The sequence below is a fragment of the Petromyzon marinus genome, unplaced genomic scaffold (assembly GCF_048934315.1).
Source record: "Petromyzon marinus isolate PM22_M1 ecotype Great Lakes invasive population unplaced genomic scaffold, UKy_Petmar_22M1.pri1.0 PM_G_Scaffold_98, whole genome shotgun sequence".
Classification (NCBI taxonomy): Eukaryota; Metazoa; Chordata; class Hyperoartia; order Petromyzontiformes; family Petromyzontidae; genus Petromyzon; species Petromyzon marinus.
In genome coordinates this window covers 69,338-96,405 of record NW_027423055.1, presented here as the reverse complement: position 1 = coordinate 96,405, position 27,068 = coordinate 69,338, and the positions used below count along the sequence as shown (strand labels likewise).

The window sequence follows — 27,068 nt, the reverse complement described above, 5'->3', positions numbered from 1 at the left end:
TATCCACCCCTCATAGTGGCAGGAGCCAGAGCCGGTCTACCGGACCTGCTGAATATCGCAGAGATCCAGGCGGTTCCGGTCCAGCTCCCGACAGAGGAGTGGCAGCCTCTCCTCCGCAGTGAGCGTTCGAACATTCCACGTGGCCACGCGTAGTGGTTTTTTGTTGTTGTTTCTGGAGGAGCTCCGATGGTGAGGATTCAGTCTCCCGGCTCCGCCAAATGGGGTTTTGGCCAGGAGATGTCATAGATGCCTGTCCTCCGGCACAAGCTTATTAATTAAAAATTTCATTCATGATTTAGTCGTAATTAATTGAAGGTGGAGGGGTTACCAACCCCTCGCACCCGTCCAGATCCCCCATTTGGTCGCTGTGGTGGTCACAAACACCATGAAGGGAAAGGCCAATTTAAATTGTCCCTCCTCCCACGGCACCGCCCACGACAGCGTTGCAGTCCGGCACCACGAAGAGGTAGGGGGTTGTTTTCTTGCTCCCCACACACACACACAGACACACGCACACACAGACAAACTCACACACACACAGACGCACACACACAAACGCACCTGGCCGTGTCGTGCAGCGCGTCAGTGACGGCGGTAACGAGGCGGCTGAACAAGGGCCGCCAGGAGCTCTCCTGCTGCCAGCAGCTCAGCATGAGGCGGCGGAGAAGCATGGGGCAGTCCATGGGGCACGGCAGACGCCAGCCGCCCTCTACTGCCTCCATCACCTGGGGGGTACGAGACCCATAGACTACTCACACAGAGACCCATACAGTACTACTCACACAGAGACCCATAGAGTACTACTCACACAGAGACCAATAGAGTACTACTCACACAGAGACCCATAGAGTACTCACACAGAGACCCATAGAGTACTCACACAGAGACCCATAGAGTACTACTCACACAGAGACCCATAGAGTACTACTCACACAGAGACCCATAGAGTACTCACACAGAGACCCATAGACTACTCACACAGAGACCCATAGAGTACTCACACAGAGACCCATAGACTACCCACACAGAGACCCATAGACTACTGACAGAGACCCATAGAGTACTACTCACACAGAGACCCATAGACTACTCACACAGAGACCCATAGAGTACTACTCACACAGAGACCCATAGAGTACTACTCACACAGAGACCCATAGAGTACTACTCACACAGAGACCCATAGACTACTCACAGAGACCCATAGACTACTCGCACAGAGACCCATAGAGTACTACTCACACAGAGACCCATAGACTACTCACACAAAGACCTATAGACTACTACTCACACAGAGACCCATAGACTACTCACACAGAGACCCATAGACTACTCACACAGAGACCCATAGACTACACGTACAGAGACCCATAGACTACACACAGAGACCCATAGAGTACTCACACAGAGACCCATAGAGTACTACTCACACAGAGACCCATAGACTACTCACAGAGAGACCCATAGAGTACTACTCACACAGAGACCCATAGAGTACTACTCACACAGAGACCCATAGAGTACTACTCACACAGAGACCCATAGACTACTCACAGAGAGACCCATAGAGTACTACTCACACAGAGACCCATAGAGTACTACTCACACAGAGACCCATAGAGTACTACTCACACAGAGACCCATAGACTACTCACACAGAGACCCATAGACTACTCACACAGAGGCCCATAGACGACTCACACAGAGACCCATAGACTACTCACAGAGAGACCCATAGACTGCTCACACAGAGACCCATAGACTACACACAGAGACCCATAGAGTACTCACGCAGAGACCCAGAGACTACACACAGAGACCCATAGAGTACTCACGCAGAGACCCATAGACTACTCACACAGAGACCCATAGACTACTCACACAGAGACCCATAGAGTACTCACAGAGACCCATAGACTACTCACAGAGACCCATAAACTACTCGCACAGAGACCCATAGACTACTCACACAGAGACCCATAGACTGCTCACACAGAGACCCATAGACTACTCACACAGAGACCCATAGAGTACTCACACAAAGACCCATAGACTACTCACACAGAGACCCATAAACTACTCACACAGAGACCCATAGACTACTCACACAGAGACCCATAGACTACTCACACAGAGACCCATAGACTACTCACACAGAGACCCATAGACTACTCACACAGAGACCCATAAACTACTCACACAGAGACCCACAGACTACTCGCATAGAGACCCATGGACTACTCGCACAGAGACCCATAGACTCACCACACAGAGACCCATAGACTACTCACACAGAAACCCATAGACTAATCACACAGAGACCCACAGCCGCACACAGAGACCACAGACTACTCACACAGAGACCGCAGACACACACACAGAGACCCATAGACTACTCACACAGAGACCCATAGACTACTCACACAGAGACCCACAGCCGCACACAGAGACCACAGACTACTCACACAGAGACCCATAGACTACACACAGAGACCCATAGACTACTCACACAGAGACCCATAGACTACACACAGAGACCCATAGACTACTCACACAGAGACCCACAGCCGCACACAGAGACCACAGACACACACACAGAGACCACAGACACACACACAGGGGTGCCGGTGCTGAACTCACGTCCCGGTTGCTCATGTCCCAGTACGGCCGTTCGCCGTACGACGTCACCTCCCACACGACGATGCCGTAGCTCCACACGTCGCTCGCCGACGTGAACCTGAGCTGTGCGATGGCCTCCGGGGCGGTCCAGCGGATCGGGATCTTCCCCCCCTGGTGGGGAACATTCACAACGGGACCTCGCCCTCGGGTCCGGCACGCGGGGCTCTCGCGGCCCGACGTCATCGGCACGCGGCGAAGGGTTTGCCGGGTCAAAGCCGGCGTCGCGAGTTCGCGCCGCCTCGACGCGCCGAGCGGCGCGTCGAGGCGGCGCGCCGGACCGCCACCTCACAAGCGACGGACGCCCCGACGGTGGCGTTGTCCTCGTGCCGTTCGCCCCTCGGCGTCGTTCCCCGGTGTGACGTCGGCGAGACGAGACCGTCAAGAAACCCGTCTCCGGTGTGGACCCGTGAATCCCAAAGACAACGGCACCGTACGCTGCACGTTCGCACTTTCACCGCGCGTGTGTGCGTGTGTGCGTGTGTGTGTGTGCGCGTGTGTATGTGTGTGTGCGTGTGTGCGTGTGTGTGTGCGTGTGTGTGCGTGTGTGTGTGTGTGCGTGTGTGTGTGTGTGTGTGCGTGTGTGTGCGTGTGTGCGTGTGTGTGTGTGTGCGTGTGTGTGTGCGTATGTGTGTGTGTGTGCGTGTGTGCGTGTGTGTGTGTGTGAGGTTAATGCATTTCGCTCGACGCACGGCGGCGGCAAGTACTTTCGGCGAAAAACGGAAGCCCCTTAGGGAGCGGTAACGCCGCGCTGACACACGCCGGGCCGGCGCGGCTTTGCCTTCTCCTCGACTCCGGCCGAACGTCGGCCGAACGTCGGCCGAACGTCGGCCGTCGACGACGCCGGCGCTTCTTTTTTCCTGCCCCGCCTTACCCGGGAGGTGTACGCTCCCTCGGGGTCGGCGTCCAGTAGAAGCGTCCGCGAGAGGCCAAAGTCGGACACCTTGCACGTCAGCTCGCCACTCACGAGCACGTTGCGGGCGGCCAGGTCGCGGTGCACATAGCCCCTGCGGGACAGGTACTCCATGCCCGATGCGACGTCACGCAGCATCCCGAGCAGCTGGGTCACCACGAGGTGCCCCTTCTTCATCTACACCGTGCCCGGCCAGAGGGGGGAGAGAGGGCGGGAGGAGGGGAGGAGAGGGGGGAGAGGGGGGAGGAGAGGGGGGAGAAGGAAGAGGAAGGGAGGGAGAAGAGGAGGCGATGAGGAGCCGCCTGGGTGACGTTGTGCTGCTTGTTGTGCGGCCGTCTGGAATGCTCTTCCGGGAGCTGCTATGTGCGTTTAAGTCATCGTTGTCTAAACTAATTTGTTTAGAACTCTCGCTTGTTGTGTTTAGTTTGCCCCCCCCCCGCGCCAGTTGGCTACGTAAGGTACAAAGGAAGTTTGACGCAGACGCGTGCAGTTGTCACCACAAGCGGAGCCCCGGTTAGTAGGAACTACGGCACACACACACACAACAACGCCACCGTGTGCTCTCCATTTGTGGACAGTTACACACACAACCGCTGAGGAGTGTGAGACTGCAACACACCGATGATCGCATCATTTGGCATTGCCACTTCTTACCCTGAGGAATAAATCCAAGGAATGGTTTTCCATGAATTCGGTGATGATCATGACAGGTTTACCTTCGTCGAGAGGACAAGAAAACCAAACGTTAGCAATCCACGCACAGCATTCACGACTTATACCGTAACATCATCACATGGTTACATACACACCTTGTATCTCTGCCAAAATGCGTCGCTGTGGGTTCATACACAGAGACTCCTCTACTTACGAATGTTCCTCTTACGAACTCTCAGAGGTACGAACAAACCTGTTCGTACGTCCGGTTGCCCGTTCTGAACCGAGAGTCAGAGGTTCAACCTCTGCGCAATAGATGGTGGTGGCATCTACATCTGCAGAACGTGAAGAACCAGTGACATCTACATCTGCAGAACGTGAAGAACCAGTGGCATCTACATCTGCAGAACGTGAAGAACCAGTGGCATCTACATCTGCAGAACACAAAGAACCAGTGGCATCTACATCTGCAGAACGTGAAGAACCAGTGGCATCTACATCTGCAGAACGTGAAGAACCAGTGGCTTCTACATCTGCAGAATGTGAAGAACCAGTGGCATCTACATCTGCAGAACGTGAAGAACCAGTGGCATCTACATCTGCAGAACGTGAAGAACCAGTGGCATCTACATCTGCAGAACGTGAAGAACCAGTGGCATCTACATCTGCAGAACGTGAAGAACCAGTGGCATCTACATCTGCAGAACGTGAAGAACCAGTGGCATCTACATCTGCAGAACGTGAAGAACCAGTGGCATCTACATCTGCAGAAAGTGAAGAACCAGTGGCATCTACATCTGCAGAACGTGAAGAACCAGTGGCATCTACATCTGCAGAACGTGAAGAACCAGTGGCATCTACATCTGCAGAATGTGAAGAACCAGTGGCATCTATATCTGCAGAACGTGAAGAACCAGTTGCATCTACATCTGCAGAACGTGAAGAACCAATTGCATATACATCTGCAGAACGTGAAGAACCAGTGGCATCTACATCTGCAGAACGTGAAGAAACAGTGGCATCTACATCTGCAGAATGTGAAGAACCAGTGGCATCTACAGCTGCAGAATATGAAGAACCAGTGGCATCTACATCTACAGAACGTGAAGAACCAGTGGTATCTACATCTGCAGAACGTGAAGAACCAGTGGCATCTACATCTGCAGCACGTGAGGAACCAGTGGCATCTACATCTGTAGAACGTAAAGAACCAGTGGCATGTAGTGTATAGTAGTGTATAATGTAGTATAGAGGAGTGTAGTGTATAGTCGTGTATAGTGTAGTGTATAGTGTAATGTGCAGTGTGTATAGTGTAGTATACAAGTACACCACACCGGTGTGTTGGAGAGCAAATCCACAACATTTCCAATCTGAGTACAATCACCAGTGATTACAACAACGGGCATAATCAGCTGGACAGCCAGCTACATAACAGACTTGCCAGTTTTAAACTTGGTTCGAAGCTTTCGTGACTGCAGGAATTAATCTTTGTATTTTTTCGGTAAAGTCACGTATAAATAAGAAATAATAAAATAACATAATAGCATACGACATTTCGGTTGTATACATCTGGGGTTATGTATTTCCCCTCTCTCCTAAATTTTGCTCTTCTGTACCTGATGATGGCTGCTTGCGTTGCAACCGAAACGTCGTACGCAATTATGTTATTTTATTAGTTCTTATTTATACGTGACTTTACCGGAAAAAAAACGAACAAAGATTAATTGCCAGTTTTAGTTTGTTTAAAATGCGTGTGGCATCGATTGGACGTTCTCGAAGCTCACTCTTGGTGACGACGCCCTCCAGGCGGACGATGTTGTCATGCTCGAACTGGCCCATGACGCTCGCCTCGCACAGGAAGTCCTGCTGCTGCTGCTGCTGCTTGCTGGATCCACCCTTCAGCGTCTTGATGGCCACGCGCACTGTCGCCGCCCCTCCGCTGCTGCCCTGGCGCTTCAGGTATCCGACGTGCACCTTCCCAAACTCTCCTGCGGGTCGAGGGGTCGATGACAGTGAGCAGCACGTAGAGCAGGTGTGAGGACCCCCCCCCCCCCATCCAGCTGCTAAGTAAGGTTCGTCACGTGAATAAAACGTGCCGATTGGTTGCTGGTTGTGCACTGGCCGGTCGCTGCGTGGTGCATGCGTTGGGGAGTGTGAACCCACGGCAATCGACGGGGTGCTTCAAAACAACGTTAACACTTTTCGATTTGAAGCTTTCGTGACTGCGAGGATTCATCTTCTTTGGTTCTTTTGGTAAAGTCACCACCACGTAGAATGAGAATAAAATAATAAATTGAAAAAATAAAATAACGCAATCAAATTCTCACGACGTTTCGGCCACAACACAAGCGGCCTTCATCAGGTGAAGGGGACGAGACTGTCTGGAGGACAGCGCTGGAGCAAGACAGTCTCGTCCCCTTCACCTGACGAAGGCCGCTTGTGTTGTGGCCGAAACGTCGTGAGAATATTATTGTGTTATTTTATTTTATCAATTTATTATTTTATTCTCATTCTACGTGACTTTACCGAAAGAACCAAAGAAAATGTTAACACTTATATTGGACTATTGGTTTTTCATGGAAAGAGAACGGATAATAATAATAATACTACGCTGTAACATGATAACAAATCCATAATGGAGATTTTTTTTCTCTGGTTAGTGCACGTAAATGTATAAATGTATGGTTAAACTCGCCACCACCCGACACAGCCAACTAGTAAGGCTTGTCACGTATGGATGATCTGGGTTCGCGAAAGCCTACGTGTTAAACATGATAACAAATGTAACGTTAATAGCTTCCAAAAGTCAAAGAGTTTGACCCACTCATTCGCCGTCGTTGTCACCGTGCGCCTGGAACCTTCTCCAGGCGGTCTCCAGAGCCCCGGAGGCACAAACATTTCTTGCGGCATCGTTGCAAATTCTCAGCAGTGTCAACATTTGAAGTGGGCACCCTATGAGTAAGTTTTAGTTAACGGGTACCACGGTACAGACGTGCCCGCCCCCGTCCCCCCCCCCCCCCCCCCCGTTCACCTGCTCCGATGACGCGTCCAAGTTTGATTCGCGAGGCGTCGATTTCCGTCGCGAACTCGCGGAGAGCATCGCTGGGCTCGTCGTAGTCGTGTGGGTCAATGTACAGCCTGAAGCCCGGCATCTTCACTGTGGGTGGCAACGGCGAAATTAACCGTGCATAGGGTGTGTGTGTGTGTGTGAGTGTATGAGGGGTGGTGTGTGAGGGGTGGTGTGTGTGGGGTGGTGTTTGTGTGAGTGTCCGGCAAAACAACCCCCTACCTCCTCGTGGTGCCGGACGGGAAACTCTGTCGTGGACAGTGCTGTGGGGGGAGGGCCAATTCCGATTGGCCCCTCCTCTCATGGCGTCTGTGACCACCACAGTGGCTAAACGGGGGCTCTGGACGGGTACGAGGGGCCGGTAACCCCTCCACCTTCAACATTTTTACCACGAAACTACGAATAAAAAATTTAACTAATAAGCTTGTGCCGGAGGCCCCGGGGGGACAGGCGTCTATGACGTCTCCTGGCCAAACCCCAATTGGCAGAGCCAGGAGATTGAATCTCTACCCTCGGGTCTCCTCCAGAAACAACGAAAAGCCACTTCGTGTGGCCACGTGGAATGTTCGAACGCTCACTGCGGAGGAGAGGCTGCCACTCCTCTGTCGGGAGCTGGACCGGTACCGCCTGGATCTCTGTGGCATTCAGGAGGTCCGGTGGACCGGTTCTGGCTCCTGCCACAATGAGGGGTGGACAGTCCTCTACTCGAGGCAGCAGACTGCCAAACAACAGGGTGTGGCTCTTCTTTTGAACACAAGAATGAAGGGGGCGTGGGAGCGTGGTGATGAGGTGTGGGAAGCTGTAAGCCCCAGGCTACTTTGGGCTCGCCTTCCCATCAACCGGAGACGAGGAGTGGTGGTCGTGGTTACTTATGCCCCACCGAAGACGAACATCCGTGGAGGGATGCAGGCAAAGCCGATGAGTCAGATGCCTTCTATGACCTGTCACAGGTGCTGGCTAAAGTGGCCCCTCGGGATAGAGTCATCTTGTTTGGTGACTTCAATGCCCGAGTTGGTCATGATGCTGGCACCTGGTCTGGAGTGATTGGAGGGCATGGGCCAGATCAGCTCAATAACAACGGTAGGAGGCTGCTTGATTTTTGTTCAGCCCATGGGCTTGTAATTACCAACACGCTGTTCCGGCATTGGCGCATCCACACAACATCATGGATGCATGCCGGGTCCAAGCAAGAACATCTGCTGGACTACATAGTGACGAATCAGCGGATGCGAGCCCATGTCCTTGACACCAGGACCTACCGTGGAGCTGATCTGCCCTCTGACCATCGACTAGTCATCTGTGAGATGCGCCTGCCATTCTTCCACTCCAGTGGTGGGTGTACACCCAGGACCCCATTCCAACCTAAAGTGGCCTAGTCTCAGTTATCTGATGAAAGTTGCAAGCGAGAATTTCATCATCGCTTGCGGCTGGGGTTGGCATCGTCCCCCACTCCTCCTGATGTCGAGGGTAACTGGGCGAGGTTTAGGACTGTGACTCATGCAGCTGCATTGGCTGCTTTGGTTACGCAGTCCAGACCTCCCCAGAGACCCTGGCTGACAGAGGAGGTGATCAGGATAGTTTAGAAAAAGCGACAGGCCCACTGTCATCGGCTACAGAATCCCACGTCAGAGAATGAGGAGGCTTACCGCAGCCTTCGCTCGGAGGTTCGGAGAGCTGTGAGGCGCTGCAAGGATGGGTGGTGGTCGTGGGTTGCTGAGGAGATGGAGTCTGCCTCAGTGGCCCGTGATCACAAATCTCTATTTAACTCCATCAAAAAAGCAACCTGCAGCGCCACACCTATTACCAACATTAGGGGAAAAAACGGTGATCCAATCTCCGACCCCCAGGAACCGGTTTGCAGATTTGCTGAGCATTTCTGTGAGGTCCTGGAGGAGGGGAAATCCCTCAGCCAGGAAAACATCATGGCACAAAGTGGGGATGACCCTGCTGAGGCTGCGGTGCCTCAAATATTGGAAGAAGTCACCCCCTGTGAGTGGCTGGCTGAGGTGCCATCTGTTGAGGAAGCACTGAAGGCGATCCGGAGTCTGAGACCAGGAAAGGCACCGGGCAGAGATGATCTCCCAAGCGAAATGCTGAGGGAGGGTGGCGTTTGTGCACAGACTGCCCTATATAACATCATAACAACAGTCTGGACCACTGGACAGGTTCCACAGGATTGGAAGGATGCCCTGGTGGTCCCCCTCTTTAAGAAGGGGGACCGCACAGACTGTAACAACTACAGGGGCATCTCACTCCTCAGTGTGCCGGGAAAGGTCCTGGCAAGGATTATTCAACATCGCCTTGCCAGGCACGCTGAGGAGAGGCTTGCGGAGCCCAAATGCGGTTTCAGGAAAGGGCGGTCCTGCACAGATGCGATATTTTCTGTCCGTCTGCTACAGCAGATGTGTAGGGAATTCCAGCAAGACCTACATCTCTGCTTTAGTGACCTGGTCAAGGCCAGGTCACACCACCCCCTCCAGCTGCGACATGATTCCCAGTCGCACGCTCGTTGTCACGCGCTTCGCTCCATCCCCGTTGCTCGAGGGTGAAGATGGCAATGGCGGTAACGGTGATTGTGGTTGGTGTGCTGGTGGCAGGTGGGGTTTTTGCCACCTCTTCGTGGGAAGAGGAAGAACACTGTCTCTCAATAGTGGAGGAGCGGAGAGCGACTTGTGCATGCATCAATGTCTTGAGTGGCGTACCACTACCACCACCAACATCGGAGGGTGGAGGAGCGATGCTCACAACAACGAGCGGAGCGCCGGGTGGCTAAAGCACAGCGGGTTGGCACAGTAGGGGGCACAGGTGGTGCATCAGCCAGTCATCTCAGTCAGTCGACCCGTGGCACCTGGGTCTGCCCCGTGACCTCCTGCCAGCGGGCGTTCGACACTTCACGTGGCCTCAATGTGCACATGGCCTGGCACAAGCGTCGTGGTGACTTCACCACCACTTAGTGGCGATTGTTGTTGTTGTTGTGAGTGTATGAGGGGTGGTGTGTGAGGGGTGGTGTGTGAGGGGTGGTGTGTGTGTATGTGTGTGAGAGGTGTGTGTGTATGAGTGGTGTGTGTGTGTATGAGGGGTGGTGTGTGTGTATGAGGAGTGGTCTGTGTGTGTATGAGGGGTGGTGTGTGTGTGTGAGTGGTGTGTGTGTGTATGAGGAGTGGTGTGTGTGTGTATGAGTGGTGTGTGTGTGTGTGAGAGGTGTGTGTGTGTGTATGAGGAGTGGTGTGTGTGTGTGTATGAGTGGTGTGTGTGTGAGGTGTGTGTGTGTGTGTGTATGAGGAGTGGTGTGTGTGTGTATGAGTGGTGGTGTGTGTGTGTGAGAGGTGTGTGTGTGTGTGAGAGGTGTGTGTATGAGGAGTGGTGTGTGTGTGTATGAGTGGTGTGTGTGTGTATGAGGAGTGGTGTGTATGATGTGTGTGTATGAGAGGTGGTGTGTGTGTGTATGAGGAGTGGTGTGTGTGTGTGAGTGGTGTGTGTGTGTATGAGGGGTGGTGTGTGTGTATGAGGAGTGGTCTGTGTGTGTATGAGGGGTGGTGTGTGTGTGTGAGTGGTGTGTGTGTGTATGAGGAGTGGTGTGTGTGTGTATGAGTGGTGTGTGTGTGTGAGAGGTGTGTGTGTGTATGAGGAGTGGTGTGTGTGTGTGTATGAGTGGTGTGTGTGTGAGGTGTGTGTGTGTGTGTGTATGAGGAGTGGTGTGTGTGTGTATGAGTGGTGGTGTGTGTGTGTGAGAGGTGTGTGTGTGTGTGTGAGAGGTGTGTGTGTATGAGGAGTGGTGTGTGTGTGTGTATGAGTGGGTGTGTGTGTATGAGGAGTGGTGTGTATGATGTGTGTGTATGAGAGGTGGTGTGTGTGTGTATGAGGAGTGGTGTGTGTGTGTGAGAGGTGGTGTGTGTGTGTGTATTAGAGGTGTGTGTGTGTGTATGAGAGGTGCTGGTATCCACGAATGAAATAACGAATTCAAACGCATATTTGTGCCTCCAAGAATAATACTGGTTGGAGTGCCCTTTCAACGAGTAGCGTTGGATAATAATCAGTCATCCTATTGTTAACAACGTGACAATAATTGCATTAAGGGCCGCGCATGATCAATGACCGAATGCTGTGTTGTGTGACAATTCAAGTAACGAAGCATTGCGGCCATCGAGTGGTGTTGATAAGGTAATTAGAAGTATTTCAGTCGAACGCTTTAAATTCATAATCGTTATGAATCAATGAACGAACATCAACGTGGTACTGTGCTGACGATTTCAAGCATAATAACTTCGCATATCAGAATGTATTAAGGATTGGATACGAATCAAAGACCAAGTGCCGTGTTGTGTAACAATTCAAGTATACGAGTTTGCATATTATAAAGTTAAGGTTTGATAGAATAATTCGCATGTTTTTAATCTCTCTCTCAACAACCGATCGATTGCGTTACGCGTCGGGAATTAACCACAGGTGCCGCTATCGAGGTGAAACAACGCAATCGTGATGTTATCATGTTAACGCTGTGTTGAAATTCCAAATCCCGAGATTGAGTTTTCATATTATCCAAAAATTATCTGAATCCTGGGGACCTATCATAAGCACACTATCACCACACATAATCCATAACACACATAATTCATAATGTTCAATCGAGAGTAATCGTATCCTTATCGATAATACGGAATTAAAGAGCAGAGTCGAATCGACTCTCTCTCATTCACGCTCACAACGCCTGCGTCACTGCATACGATTAATTGCGTTATTCCAATTCATAACACAATCCTCGTCACCGAGGCTCGACCTGATAATCCATAACGACCTGCATTATCATAACCACGCCCACTCGCATAAATTAATACGATTATCTCTCGAATCAGCATAATTTATGTGCATAATTACACTGATTAACATAATTTCGGATAAATTATGCGAATCTCAAATTTCATTTAATTTTCATTATTTTCATCAATTTTCATAACACCTATATATACAACAATGTTTACTACACACCGCACCAGGGTACTCAATTTGAGGCTGAGTCGACCTAGGGGAGACCCAGGACTCGTTCAGATAATCGTCACCGGTGCCGGTTGCCGTGAGCGGGAATCGAACTCAGGACGCCGGGTTCGTAGCGCAGCGTTGCGCGTACCGCTGCACCACCGCTCAGCACGCACGCGCGTGCAAGTAAAATGGATAATCGCGAGCCGCTACGCACCTCGTCAAAGCATTTGACTTCATAGTCCAGAACGATGCCATTGGGCTGCTCCGGCTCGGCCCAGGTCAACAGGACGGCGTCTTCAGAGACAATCTCCGTGTGGACAAGCACCACGGGTGACGGTGCTGCGGGCAATCACAGCACGTGGTCACGCGCTAACTCGTTTGTTTACCCCCCTGGCCCCCGTCTCGAGGTGCGGTGAGTGACAATCGGTGTGCGTTTCCCCTTGCTGCTAAATGAAATACGAGTTGCGGTGAGATGTTCAAACACCAAGCAGACGGACGCCGCTTTGCGAGCCATCAACTCAACTTGCAACAGCCACACACGCGGTGCTTTGTGGTGAACATGCGAACATGGCTATGATGATGATAATAATAACAGATGATGCATTGTCTTTAAGAATAATAATTAGAGTGGTATATGCATTAAGAATAATATAATTATAATGTTACATGTGTAGTGGAGTAACGCACGCGCTGGGGGGGTTTGCAAGCGGTGTGCACGGATGTGTGAGGTCGCATTGGGGCGAACAGGAGCAGCGAGAGACGCCGAGATAAGATGCAGAGCGGTGATTTGCTGGCTGCAAATGCAGGCGGACAATTTAGATGCAGAGCGGTGATTGCCTGGCTGCAAATGCAGGCGGACAACTAAGATGAAGAGCGATGATTGGCTGGCTGCAAATGCAGGCGGCCAACTAAGATGCAGAGCGGTGATTGGCTGGCTGCAAATGCAGGCGGCCAATTTAGATGCAGAGCGGTGATTGGCTGGCTGCAAATGCAGGCGGACAATTTAGATGCAGAGTGGTGATTGGCGGGCTGCAAATGCAGGCGGACAAATAAGATGCAGAGCGGTGGAAATGGAGGTGAATAATACACTCCCATTCCTAGATATTTTGCTTGGACATGGCCTAAACGGTAAAATAACACACAGCGTTTACAGAAAGCAAACGCACACTGATGCCTATCTGAATGCAGAATCACATCATCATCCAGCTCAAAAATCCTCTCTTATTAAGACGCTCGTGCATCGGGCGAAAACAGTGTCAGATGGTGAGAGTCTAGTGAGAGAGATTAAACACGTTAAAGACGCACTACGACAGAATGGCTACAATAATGCTCAAATTAACAGAGCACTGAATGCCAAATCACGATCGCAAAGCAATACTACTGAAAGCGACCAGATTGTTAAAACAATAAAAATTCCATATATCTCAGGAGTAACTGACAAATTAGCCCGCGTTTTGCAAAAGCAAAACATTACAGTAAGATTTGGTACAGTACACAAAATTCAAAAACTAGTATCTTGCACTAAAGACGCATTACCTAAACTATCAACAGAAGGTGTATATCGGATTAATTGTTCATGTGGCAGCTGCTACATTGGGCAGACGGGACGTAACATCAGCGTAAGACTAAAAGAACATCAGAGAAATATTAAATTATCTCAAACACAACTGTCGGCAGTGGCAGAACATGCTTGTCAACAAGGACACTCAATTGATTTTGACAATGTTGCAGTGGTGTGTAAAACTAATTATTACTGGCAAAGACTAATTAGAGAATCCATTGAAATTGAGAGGAACAAGAATAACTTTAATCGCTCTGACAGCTACCGGCTCAGTGCGGCCTGGAAGCGTATTATTAAATAATACACATTACATTTTGATTTAAAGAATTACTAATCTACAACTCATTACTAATCATAACCAATGACTGATTACTAATCGATTATATAATTACATTACCCCCCCCTCCGCCTCTAATCACTGCACCTGATGAGTTAAGTGATGACGTCACTCTTCTGCTCTATATAAAACCGGGAGCAAGCGAGGGCTTTACCATTCTGGTGAATTGCCCGATGATGCTGGAAGTATTTACCAGCGAAACGTCGTACTCAAACTGTAAATGTGGATTAACTCTTCAACACACCGGTGGGCTGAAGTAGTGAATTATTTGTCTTTTGTCAACGTGACACTTTTCTTTGCTGATTGGCCGTGTCGGGTGGTGGAGGGTTACGACACATTTATAAATAAACGCGATCTAACCCAAAAACCTTTATTATGAATTATTATGAATGCAGAGCGGTGATTGGCTGGCTGCAAATGCAGGCGGCCAACTAAGATGCAGAGCGGTGATTGGCTGGCTGCAAATGCAGGCGGACAACTAAGATGCAGAGCGGTGATTGGCTGGCTGCAAATGCAGGCGGCCAATTTAGATGCAGAGCGGTGATTCACTGGCTGCAAATGCAGGCGGACAATTTAGATGCAGAGTGGTGATGGCTGGCTGCAAATGCATGCGGACAATTTAGATGCAGAGCGGTGATTGGCTGGCTGCAAATGCAGGCGGACAACTAAGATGCAGAGCGGTGATTGGCTGGCTGCAAATGCAGGCGGCCAATTTAGATGCAGAGCGGTGATTGGCTGGCTGCAAATGCAGGCGGACAATTTAGATGCAGAGTGGTGATTGGCTGGCTGCAAATGCAGGCGGACACTAAGATGCTGGCTGCAAATGCAGAGCGGTGATTGGCTGGCTGCAAATGCAGGCGGCCAATTTAGATGCAGAGCGGTGATTGGCTGGCTGTAAATGCAGGCGGCCAATTTAGATGCAGAGCGGTGATTGGCTGGCTGCAAATGAAGGCGGCCAACTAAGATGCAGAGTGGTGATGGCTGGCTGCAAATGCATGCGGACAATTTAGATGCAGAGCGGTGATTGGCTGGCTGCAAATGCAGGCGGACAACTAAGATGCAGAGCGGTGATTGGCTGGCTGCAAATGCAGGCGGCCAATTTAGATGCAGAGTGGTGATGGCTGGCTGCAAATGCATGCGGACAATTTAGATGCAGAGCGGTGATTGGCTGGCTGCAAATGCAGGCGGACAACTAAGATGCAGAGCGGTGATTGGCTGGCTGCAAATGCAGGCGGACAATTTAGATGCAGAGTGGTGATTGGCTGGCTGCAAATGCAGGCGGACAACTAAGATGCAGAGCGGTGATTGGCTGGCTGCAAATGAAGGCGGCCAACTAAGATGCAGAGCGGTGATTGGCTGGCTGCAAATGCAGGCGGACAACTAAGATGCAGAGCGGTGATTGGCTGGCTGTAAATGCAGGCGGCCAATTTAGATGCAGAGCGGTGATTGGCTGGCTGCAAATGCAGGCAGCCAATTTAGATGCAGAGTGGTGATGGCTGGCTGCAAATGCATGCGGACAATTTAGATGCAGAGCGGTGATTGGCTGGCTACAAATGCAGGCGGACAACTAAGATGCAGAGCGGTGATTGGCTGGCTGCAAATGAAGGCGGCCAACTAAGATGCAGAGCGGTGATTGGCTGGCTGCAAATGCAGGCGGACAACTAAGATGCAGAGCGGTGATTGGCTGGCTGTAAATGCAGGCGGCCAATTTAGATGCAGAGCGGTGATTGGCTGGCTGCAAATGCATGCGGACAATTTAGATGCAGAGCGGTGATTGGCTGGCTGCAAATGCAGGCGGACAACTAAGATGCAGAGCGGTGATTGGCTGGCTGCAAATGCAGGCGGCCAATTTAGATGCAGAGTGGTGATGGCTGGCTGCAAATGCATGCGGACAATTTAGATGCAGAGCGGTGATTGGTTGGCTGCAAATGCAGGCGGACAACTAAGATGCAGAGCGGTGATTGGCTGGCTGCAAATGCAGGCGGACAATTTAGATGCAGAGTGGTGATTGGCTGGCTGCAAATGCAGGCGGACAACTAAGATGCAGAGCGGTGATTGGCTGGCTGCAAATGCAGGCGGCCAATTTAGATGCAGAGCGGTGATTGGCTGGCTGCAAATGCAGGCGGACAATTTAGATGCAGAGCGGTGATTGGCTGGCTGCAAATGCAGGCGGCGAATTTAGATGCAGAGCGGTGATTGGCTGGCTGCAAATGCAGGCGGACAATTTAGATGCAGAGCAGTGATTGGCTGGCTGCAAATGCAGGCGGACAACTAAGATGCAGAGCGGTGATTGGCTGGCTGCAAATGAAGGCGGCCAACTAAGATGCAGAGCGGTGATTGGCTGGCTGCAAATGCAGGCGGACAACTAAGATGCAGAGCGGTGATTGGCTGGCTGCAAAGGCAGGCGGATCATTAAGATGCAGAGCGGTGATTGGCTGGCTGCAAATGCAGATGGCCAACTAAGATGCAGAGCGGTGATTGGCTGGCTGCAAATGCAGGCGGCATTGTCTTTAATCGTAATATAATTGTCATGTTTTTGCATAGCATTTAAGAATAATATTATTATAATGTTATATGCATGTTATAGCTTTTAAAAAAGGAGAATGTATTTAAAAATATATATTTTAAAAAACCATTTAAAAAAAGATAGAAAAAAATATTTGACAAAAACGACTAAATATCTAAAGATGAAAAAGAGATTTCAAAAAAAGAAAGACGATGGCCGTGAGCGAGAGGAGGAGGGGAGGGGACGACGACTCACGATCCCGTGACGTGGCGACGTGGACGGCCGCGAACGCCGAGGGGACGCCGCTCAGGCGGGAGACGCCGTTGGTGGCGTGCACCTCCAGGGTGTAGGCGGTGTTCTCACGCAGGCCGCTCACCTCCACCGAGGCGTTCGTCAGCGGGAGCGGAGGCCGGAACCTCACGGCCGGGCCGCATGGCGGCGCCGGCTCCTGGCCCCTCTCCCCACCCCCCCCCCCCTGCCGGGGGGGCGGGTGGAGCCGGCACACGACGGAGTAGGCGAGGTCGGAGCGCCCGCCGGGATTCGCCGGCGGGCTCCACCGGAGCGTCACCGAGGCGGCGGCGGAGAGTGGCGAGGTGGCGACGTCCCTGGGGGCCGACGGCGGCTCTGGCCGGGGGGGGGGGGGGCGGAACGGAGTTTATAGAGTAGTGTAGTAGGTAGTGTATAGTGTAGTGTATAGTGTAGTGTATAGTGTAGTGTAGTAGTGTATAGTAGTAGTGTATAGTGTAGTGTATAGTGTAGTGTATAGTGTAGTGTAGTAGGTAGTGTATAGTGTAGTGTATAGTGTAGTAGTGTATAGTGTAGTGTATAGTGTAGTGTAGTAGTTTATAGTGTAGTGTATAGTGTAGTGTAGTAGGTAGTGTATAGTGTAGTGTATAGTGTAGTAGTGTATAGTGCATAGTAGTGTATAGTGTAGTGTATAGTATAGTGTAGTAGTGTATAGTGTAGTGTATAGTGTAGTGTAGTAGTGTATAGTGTAGTGTAAAGTGTAGTGTATAGTGTAGTGTGTAGTGTAGTGTAGTAGGTAGTGTATAGTGTATAGTGTAGTGTAGTAGTGTATAGTGTAGTAGTGTATAGTGTAGTGTAGTAGTGTAGAGTGTAGTGTAGTAGTGTATAGTGTAGTGTAGTAGTGTATAGTATAGTGTAGTAGTGTATATTGTAGTGTATTAGTGTATAGTGTAGTGTATAGTGTAGTGTAGTAGTGTATAGTGTAGTGTATAGTATAGTGTAGTAGTGTATAGTGTAGTGTATAGTGTAGTGTATAGTGTAGTGTGTAGTGTAGTATAGTAGGTAGTGTATAGTGTAGTGTATAGTGTAGTGTAGTAGTGTATAGTGTAGTATAGTAGTGTAGTGTATAGTGTAGTGTAATAGTGTATAGTGTAGTGTAGTATTGTATAGTGTAGTAGTGTATGATGTAGTGTATGGCGCATAGTGAACGAACTTGCACAGGCCACAGACTGGGGCTCGCCGCTGGGCCGGAAGTATCCATCGTGGCAGGTGCAGGACGTCGCTCCGATGACGCTGCCCGTGCTGTGTGGCGGACACCGGGAGCAGGAGCTGTCTTGGGCCGTCTCCTTATAAGAGCCCTGCTCACACACTGCACGCACAAAGGTCCCGCCCCCCGACCTGTAGCCTTTACAGACTCAGTTTAACACCTTTATTATGAACCTTTACAGACTGTTGGTGCTGTCAGTAGCGAGAGATGGGGAGAGAGATGAGCAGATGGGGAGAGAGATGAGCAGATGGGGAGAGAGATGAGATGGGGTGGGTGAGAGAGTGCGTGGGTGGGTAAGTGGTTGGGTGAGTGAGAAAGTGGGTGAGTGAGTAGATGAGTAGGTATGTGGGTGGGTGAGTGGGTGGGTGAGTGGGTGAGTGGGTGAGTGAGTGGGTGAGTGAGTGGTTGGGTGAATGGGTGAGTGAGTGAGTGGGTGGGTGAGTGAGTGAGTGGGTGGGCGAGTGAGTGAGTGGGTGGGTGAGTGGTTGAGTGAGTGGGTGAGTCAGTGGGTGAGTGAGTGAGTGGGTGGGTGGATAAGTGGTTGGGTGGGTGGGTGGGTGAGTGAGTGAGTAGGTGGGTGGGTGGGTGGGTGAGTGAGTGGGTGAGTGAGTGGGTGAGTGGGCGAGTGAGTGTGTGGGAGGTCCGCTGGGTCTTTCCACATCTCTCTCGAGGGTAAGCGATGATGAATCTACTAAAACAAATCCCAACGCGTCACCTTGGCAGGCGTTCCCCGCCTGCTGGTACCCGGCACGGCAGACGCAGCTCCCGAGGTGGCCCTCCCACTCGCCGTCGGCGTTGCAGAACATCGCCGGCTCCGGCTCCCCCTCGGGCCGGAGCGCGTGGCCCACGCACGCCCCTGTCACCTCCGACAGCGCCCACGGCCCGTCGCCGGCGGCCGGAGCGTCGGGGAACTCGGCGAGGCGGAGCGTGAGGGCCGGGCAGCGCCTGCGGTAGACGCGCACGGACGCCAGCCACGCGCAGGCCCCCGTGTCGCGGAACGCCAGACGGAGGCCGCCCCGGGAGAGGGGCCCCACGTCGCCCGCCGCCTCGACCTCCGACCCGCCCGAGCCGACGACGTCGACCTTGGAGAAGAGCCGCCGCTCGTCGTCGGCGAAGACCCCGGCGGCAACGTCGCCGGGGTCGTCCGACTCCCGGTAGTAAACGTTCAACGCGTCGTCGTCGCAGCCGGCGGCGGAGGCGGCGGCGGCCGGGAGGCGACGGGGGCACCGGCGCCGTAAGCCGAAGCGGATCTCGAGGAAGACGCGGCGAGCGTCGCCGCGCGGGATCCAGGCGGTGCGCAGCCACTTGTCCTGCCTGGGCACGGCGGGGCGGCACTGCGCCTGGTACAGCCTGGGCCTTGAGCGTTGGCCACTCGTAGGCTGCTGCCACTGCGGTCGTGGTGAGGGGAGAGGGAGTGGAGTGTGGGAGGGAGTGTGGGGGGAGTGTAGATGTCACAGTGATTCTGAAACATTGTTCTCCACTCCTTGAATCAATTTTTATAACCTGTAAACCGTTTTACTCGCCTCGCGAGTTCGCGTCGCTCATTTTGGTCGGAGTTTATTTGCCGCCGTGTCCTCAGGTTAAAGAGGCCCAACGCATGCTCGCCGATCAGATTCTGAGTGTGGAGCGAGCAAATCCAGATTCGTTGGTTATCGTACTTGGCGACTTTAACAAAGGTAATCTCAGCCAAATACTCCCCAAATACATACAATTCATTAAATGCCCAACCAGAGAAGGGAACACTCTGGATCACTGCTACTCTACAGTGAGTAGAGCCTACCACGCCGTCCCCCGAGCCGCACTAGGACACTCTGACCATGCCATGGTCCACCTGATTCCTGCATACAGGCAGAAACTAAAACTCTGTAAACCTGCTGTGAGGACATCTAAACAGTGGACCAGTGAGGCTGTGGAAGATTTGCGGGCGTGCTTAGACTGTACTGACTGGGATATGTTCACGACTGCTACCAATAGTCTGGATGAACTCACAGAGGCTGTGACGTCCTACATCAGCTTCTGTGAGGACTGCTGTATCCCAACACGTAACAGGGTGAACTTTAACAACAACAAGCACTGGTTCTCAGCAAAGCTCAGAAGGTTGAGGTTGGAGAAGGAGGAAGCGTTTAGGAGTGGAGATAGAGACAGATTCAAGGAGTCGAAGAACAGGTTTAGCAAAGCGGTGAGAGAGGCTAAACGACTGTACTCAGAGAGACTAAAACACCAGTTCTCTACTAACGACTCTGCTTCTGTCTGGAGAGGGCTCAGACAGATCACCAACTACAAGCCCAGAGCTCCCCACACCACTAACGACTCCCGCCTGGCCAACGACCTGAACGAGTTCTACTGCAGATTTGAAAGACAATTGGACTGTCCTGAACTACCCCTTCCCACTCAAGAGGCCCCATCCCCCACCCATACTACAGAGACGACTCTCTCCTTTCAGGAGGGAGAAGTTAATAGACTTTTCAAGAGGCAGAATCCACGCAAAGCAGCCGGGCCGGACTCTGTCTCTCCAGCCACCCTCAGGCACTGCGCTGACCAGCTGTCTCCGGTGTTCACCTACATCTTTAACACCTCCCTGGAGACATGCCATGTACCAGCCTGTCTCAAGTCCTCCACCATCATCCCTGTGCCCAAAAAGCTAAGGCCAACAGGACTAAATGATTACAGACCGATCGCCCTTACATCTGTGGTAATGAAGTCTTTTGAGCGCCTGGTCCTGGCACACCTCAAAGCCATCACAGACCCTCTCCTGGACCCCCTTCAGTTTGCCTACAGAGCCAGCAGGTCTGTGGACGACGCAGTTAACATGGCCCTCCACTTCATCCTACAGCATCTGGACGCCCCAGCATCCTGCGCTAGGATCCTGTTTGTGGACTTCAGCTCTGCCTTCAACACCATCATCCCTGCCCTGCTTCAGGACAAGCTCTTCCAGCTGAACGTGCCCTACTGGATCACAGACTTCCTGTCTGACAGGAAGTAGTGCGTTAAGCTGGGAACACAAGTCTCTGACTCCAGCTCCATCAGCACCAGAACTCCTCAGGGCTGCGTCCTTTCCCCACTGCTCTTCTCTCTGTATACCAACAGCTGCACCTCCAATCATCTGTCCGTCAAACTCTTGAAGTTTGCGGACGACACCACCCTCATTGGGCTGATCTCTGGTGGGGATGAGTCTGACTATAGGTGGGAAGCTGACAACCTGGTGACCTGGTGTAGCCAGAACAACTTAGAGCTAAATGCTCTAAAGACAGTTGAGATGGTTGTGGACTTCAGGAAGAATACAGCCCCACTCACCCCCATCACTCTGTTAGACTCCCCAGTCAAAATTGTAGAGTCCTTCCGCTTCCTGGGCACTATTCTCTCCTGGGACCTCAAGTGGGAACTGAACATCAGCTCCCTCACCAAGAAAGCTCAACAGAGGATTTACTTTCTATGGCAGCTGAAAAAATTCAACCTGCCAAAGACAATGATGGTGCAATTCTATACAGCAATCATTGAATCCATCCTCACCTCCTCCATAACCGTCTGGTACGCTGCTGCCACTGCCAAGGACAAGAGCAGACTGCAGCGTATCATCCACACTGCTGAGAAGGTAATTGCCTGCAATCTACCAACCCTCAAGGACCTGCACACGACAAGGACCATGAGGCGAGCGAGGAAGATTGGGTTTCCTGCCGGTAAGGCATCACTCTCGACAGTCCAGGGGGGGGAACAGGAGCGCGGCGGCCCTTCCCCGCCCGGTGAGGAGTGCAGCGGCGGCAGCTCCCACACTAGTGGAGAGTCTGGGGGCGTCGGTACTTCGCGGGCAGGGTCGCAGGCAGGAGAGATCCCGGGGGCCGATGACCCTAACATAATCATCATCAGGTGTGAAAATCACAGCAAGAAATTTTGAAAAAAGTGGCGTTTTTTTTTTACGTTAGCACCACGGAGAGCAATTTGGCAGTTCAGAAGGACGAGTCCATCTATGTTCGGAAAAGAGGAGGGGGGAGACGAAAAATAATGGATGAGGTCTGAAAGCCACCGTAAGCGTGAACAATCAATTAAGACCCGAAATGGTTTATCAAATCCTTCCAATGATTGCTAAGCCAGAATCCATCTTCTCGGTTGAAATTGTCTCTGTGTTTGTATATGTGAATAGACTCATGAACGAATCTCTCATGGTAGCCAGATGGCTTGCAAAGAACCTCTGTCTTGGAGAAGTCAATGTCATGTGAGCCTACTTAATTATAACAGTGATCTGCTACGGCCGAGGTGTTGGTCCTACCGTGTTTCAGGTCTGCTTTGTGTTCACGAATGCGGTCCGAGACATGTCGTTTGGTTTCTCCAATGTAACTACTCCCACCGAGGCAACTTAGTGTTGTCTGTATTTATTTAAAGTTGCGCATTTTGATGATGTGACGTCACATTTCTCAAACCTCCCTCTCTCGTCACGCATCGTCACAAATGTCTGACCCCGCCCCCTAAGTGCGTGACGTCATCTATGGACGCCCCTCCCCCCCCGAACATCCACAGAGGTCTCGTGGCCTCCACGCTCGACTCACCCCGTCGGGCGGGGAGGCGACCCAGCCGAGGTCACCCTGCGTGGTCTCCGTGTCGAGCAGGTCCACTGCGGCGGGGTGGGTGGGTGGGGGGAGAGACACACGCACGCGCGCACACAGAGAGAGACGAAGTTTCAAGTTTGTTAGGTACGAGCTGTACTACCCGGCTACGCCCGGGACGAGGATTCACCACGTCCCCCCAGTGGCGATGTTCACACAGCAGAGCAGGTACTCGTTTGATGCCGAGTCGACCTAGGGTAGGCCCAGGACCGGTAAAAAAATAATCGTCACCGGCGGTGGCCGTGAGCGGGAATCGAACTTGGGTCACTACACTACAACGCGTTACGCTTCCACGTGCGCGGGTCACATGACAGATTTGACGTCACAGCTCACTTGACGTGCAAAAAAAATAGATGCATTATTGAGCTACCCCCCTAAAGAAAAAGCAAAAGTGTATTTTTATAATTTTAGGATGGTGTACAGTCTGGAAAGTACCCACGTGGCAAATTTCCAGTTTGTTGCATGTCGGGAAGTACGCTAAACATTTTGAACAGACACACACAATCACAACTTTGCCTTTTATATCTATGGAGATAGCGCTGTGAGCCATGCGGCTCTCAAGTCGGGTGCAGCCGCAACAAACAAAATATGAACACAGAACATCTTAAAGCGACAACGCGTAACAGAAACATCCTGGAAAAAAACAGCAAATATTTAATATAAAACGCCGCGTGCAAAAAATCCCCACCACCGTGTACACGACGGCTGTCACGGACTGCCGGGGCAAGTGCTGCTGCTGCTCGCGAGTAGCAGCACCTACCAAGGCTACTGGCACTGTGGCACACGAGAGCGTGGGTGGCCAGCACCACGCCCGGCCGCCTTTGTCTCCCCAGTGGCGATGTTTACTACACACCGCACCAGGTTACTCATTTGAGCTTGAGTCGACCTAGGGGAGGCCCAGGACCGGTTCAGAGAATCGTCACTGACGGTGTTGGCCGTGAGAGGGAATCGAACTTGGGTCGCCGGGTTCGTAGCGCAGCGCGCTAACAGCTACATACACACACACAACAACCGCCATTCGCCACTAAGTGGCGGTGACATCATGACGCTTGTGCCAGGCCATGTGCACCTTGAGGTCACGCTGGCAGGTCACGGGGCAGACCAAGGTGCCACGGGTCGACTGACTGAGATGACCGAAATGACTGGCTGGTGCACCACCTGTGCCCCCTACTGTGCCAACCTGCTGTGCTTTAGCCACCCGGCGCTCCGCTCGTTGTTGTGAGCATCGCTCCTCCACCCTCCGTTGTTGTTGGAGGGCGACTGCCTCCAACTGCCCAGTAGCGTCCTTCACGAGCCTCCTCCACAGAGGCCAATTTTGACACCGCTGGTACCAGTCATCGACAAGTCCACTCAGCTCCACGTCCTCCCGTACCACATCACTCCATCTCCTCTCTAGCCCGTGCCGCGTCCGTTTATCCCCCTCGATCCGGCCGAACAAAAGCTGTTTCGGCATGCGGTGGCTGGGCATGCGGGCTACATGACCCAGCCTTGCCTGCCGGAGGAGCTCATCGATGGGACCTTGCCCAGATCTTTCAAGGATTTGTGAGCTCCTCACACAATCCAGTCTGGTTAAACCCAGGATGGATCGTAGGCAGGCCAGCCTAAATGTTTCCAACTGGCGAAAATGCTCCATTAAGGGGGTCCACGTTTCGCAAGCGTAGAGAAGGGAGGGAATGACCGTGGCCGAGAAGACCTGAAGCTTAGTGCGGAGCGACAGACCAGGTAGCTTCCACACAGCGTTACGCAACCGATGAAAAGATATTGCCGCTTGACTGATTCGGAGTGAGACCTCTGCTGTTAAACTGGAGCCAGTCATAAGCACACTGCCCAGGTATGGGAAACTCTCCACTCTCTCCACAACTGCCCCATCACCGATTGGGAGTTGTGGGGGTGGAGTGTCTGATGGTACAAAATATCCAGGCAGGTGCTTAGTTTTGGTGTGGCTGAAGGTAAGGCCCCCATCTCTTAGTGGCACGCTCCAGTCTCAGCAGCAGCGTCTCCAACTCCTCCTCTGAATGAGCAGCTATTACCAAATCATCAGCATACATAACGTGGTTGAGCAATAGGGAGCCATCCCTTGACCGCACCCGGGCATCGAACAGCCTCCCATTATATCTGTACCAAATGGAGATTCCCCCGGTACAGACACACACACTCACACACGTACACAGACACACACTCACACGTACTCAGACACACACTCACACGTACACAGACACACACTCACACGTACATACATGTACACACACTCACAGACACACACTCACACGCACACACGTACACAGACACACACTCACACGTACACACGTACACTCACACGTACACAGACACACTCACGTACAAGATAAGACAAAGATCCCCATATAGCCTTAACAGACTGTAGGGGCAAGTGCTGTTAGCGAGCACCTATGAAGGCCGAAACGGTACACGAGGGGGTGGGTGGCCAGCACCACGCCCGACCGCCTTTGTCTCCCTAGTGGCAATGTACTCATTTGAGGCTGAGTCGACCTAAGGGAGGCCCGGGACCGGTTCGAATAATCGTCACTGGTGTTGGCCGTGAGCGGGAATCGAACCCGGGTTGCCAGGTTCATAGCGCAGCACGCTAACCGCTACACTATCGCACATATATACACACGTACACACACGTACACACACTCACACGTACACAAACACACACACTCGTACACAGACACACACTCACACGTACACAGACACACTCACGTACACACACATACGCACATACGTACACACACGTACACACACGTACACAAACACACACTCACACGTACACACACGTACACACTCTCTCTTCATGTGGTCGCGTGGATTTTTCCCTCCGTGTCCTCCGCTTCCCCCACCACCCCCACCCCCACATCGAGAATTGACGTGGCCGCCACGCGGGGCATCATCATCATCAGTTTGTGGTCACCGCTCGCTGTGCATCATCTCAGCACGCGGTGAGACGCTTCGAGCGGCGTCGGCGTCGTCTAAACAAGCGAGCAGCCTCGCCTGCTAGCGTCAAAGGCTCCGTCGGAGCGCTCCGTCTCGGCGAACGAGTTGACTCCGCGGGGAACGAGAGAGACGCGGAGAGAGACGCAGAGCTTTCAAAGAGCCATCGTTGTGCGGAGCCACGAGCCGCTTTGTGTTTTTGTCACCTTCAGTTTATCAGATGTTTTTTTTCTTCAGTTTCAGTTTATTTTGGTTATAGCCCCTGTGAGCCGTTCGGCTCTTGAATCGGGTGCAACGGCAACAAACACAAAAACACGAACGAGAAAACAGAGTGACTATGTGGTGACTGTGCAAACAGAAAATCCGTGAAAAAAAACGCCAGCAAAAATATTCCTGAAAAAAGCACCGTACACCACCAATGCTGTGTGTGTACCACCAACACTGTGTGTACACCACCAACACTGTATGTACACCACCAACACTGTGTGTACACCACCAACCCCTGGTGCACCACCAACCCCTGGTGCACCACCAACACTGTGCACCACCAACGCTGCGTGTGCACCACCAACACTGTGTGTACACCACCAACGCTGTGTGTACACCACTAACACTGTGTGTACACCACCAACGCTGCGTGTGCACCACCAACCCCTGATGCACCACCAACGCTGTATGTGCACCACCAACCCCTGGTGCACCACCAACCCCTGGTGCACCACCAACCCCTGGTGCACCACCAACGCTGTGTGTACACCACCAACACTGTGTGTACACCACCAACGCTGTGTGTACACCACCAACGCTGTGTGTACACCACCAACACTGTGTGTACACCACCAACGCTGTGTGTGTACCACCAACCCCTGGTGCACCACCAACGCTGCGCCCACCTTCGTAAGCAGCGGCCACCGCCAAGACGGCGACGATGCCAACGGCGACAGGAGATGGAGCCAGACTCCTGCAGCTGCGGAGGGGCGCGGAGATGGAGCCTGGGGACATTGCTGCTGGTGCTGGTGGTGCTGGTGGTGCTGCTGTTGGTGGTGGTGCTGCTGGTGGTGGTGGTGCTGGTGGTGGTGGTGCTGGTGCTGCTACTGGTGGTGGTGCTGCTGCTGGTGGTGGTGGTGCTGGTGGTGGTGGTGCTGCTGCTGGTGGTGGTGATGCATGGATCGGCTCGGTTCACCAACCCTCCTCTTTTCCTCCTGCGAGGGAGACGAGCAGGCGAGAGGATTTAAAAGAATGGAATGAGTCAGAGTGAGTGGGGTGTGTACGATTAATGATTGACCCAGCTGGAGAAGACACCAATGAATTATTAAC

The 27,068-nt window shown here is 52.2% G+C and overlaps 1 protein-coding gene across 1 annotated transcript; it reads right to left on the bottom strand.

The window, feature by feature from the left end:
• Positions 1 to 512: 512 nt before the first annotated feature.
• On the bottom strand, positions 513 to 27,068 carry LOC116937722 (ephrin type-A receptor 4-like). Its single transcript, XM_076063275.1, has 12 exons — positions 26,645 to 27,068; positions 22,746 to 22,810; positions 18,920 to 19,592; positions 18,151 to 18,306; positions 16,947 to 17,315; positions 12,502 to 12,626; positions 7,275 to 7,395; positions 6,028 to 6,231; positions 4,244 to 4,305; positions 3,551 to 3,766; positions 2,641 to 2,790; positions 513 to 725 (listed from the first exon to the last, which is right to left on the bottom strand). Exons 1-12 carry the CDS (start codon positions 26,751 to 26,753, stop codon positions 528 to 530), a joined length of 2,448 nt encoding a protein of 815 aa, XP_075919390.1. The 5' UTR covers positions 26,754 to 27,068; the 3' UTR covers positions 513 to 527.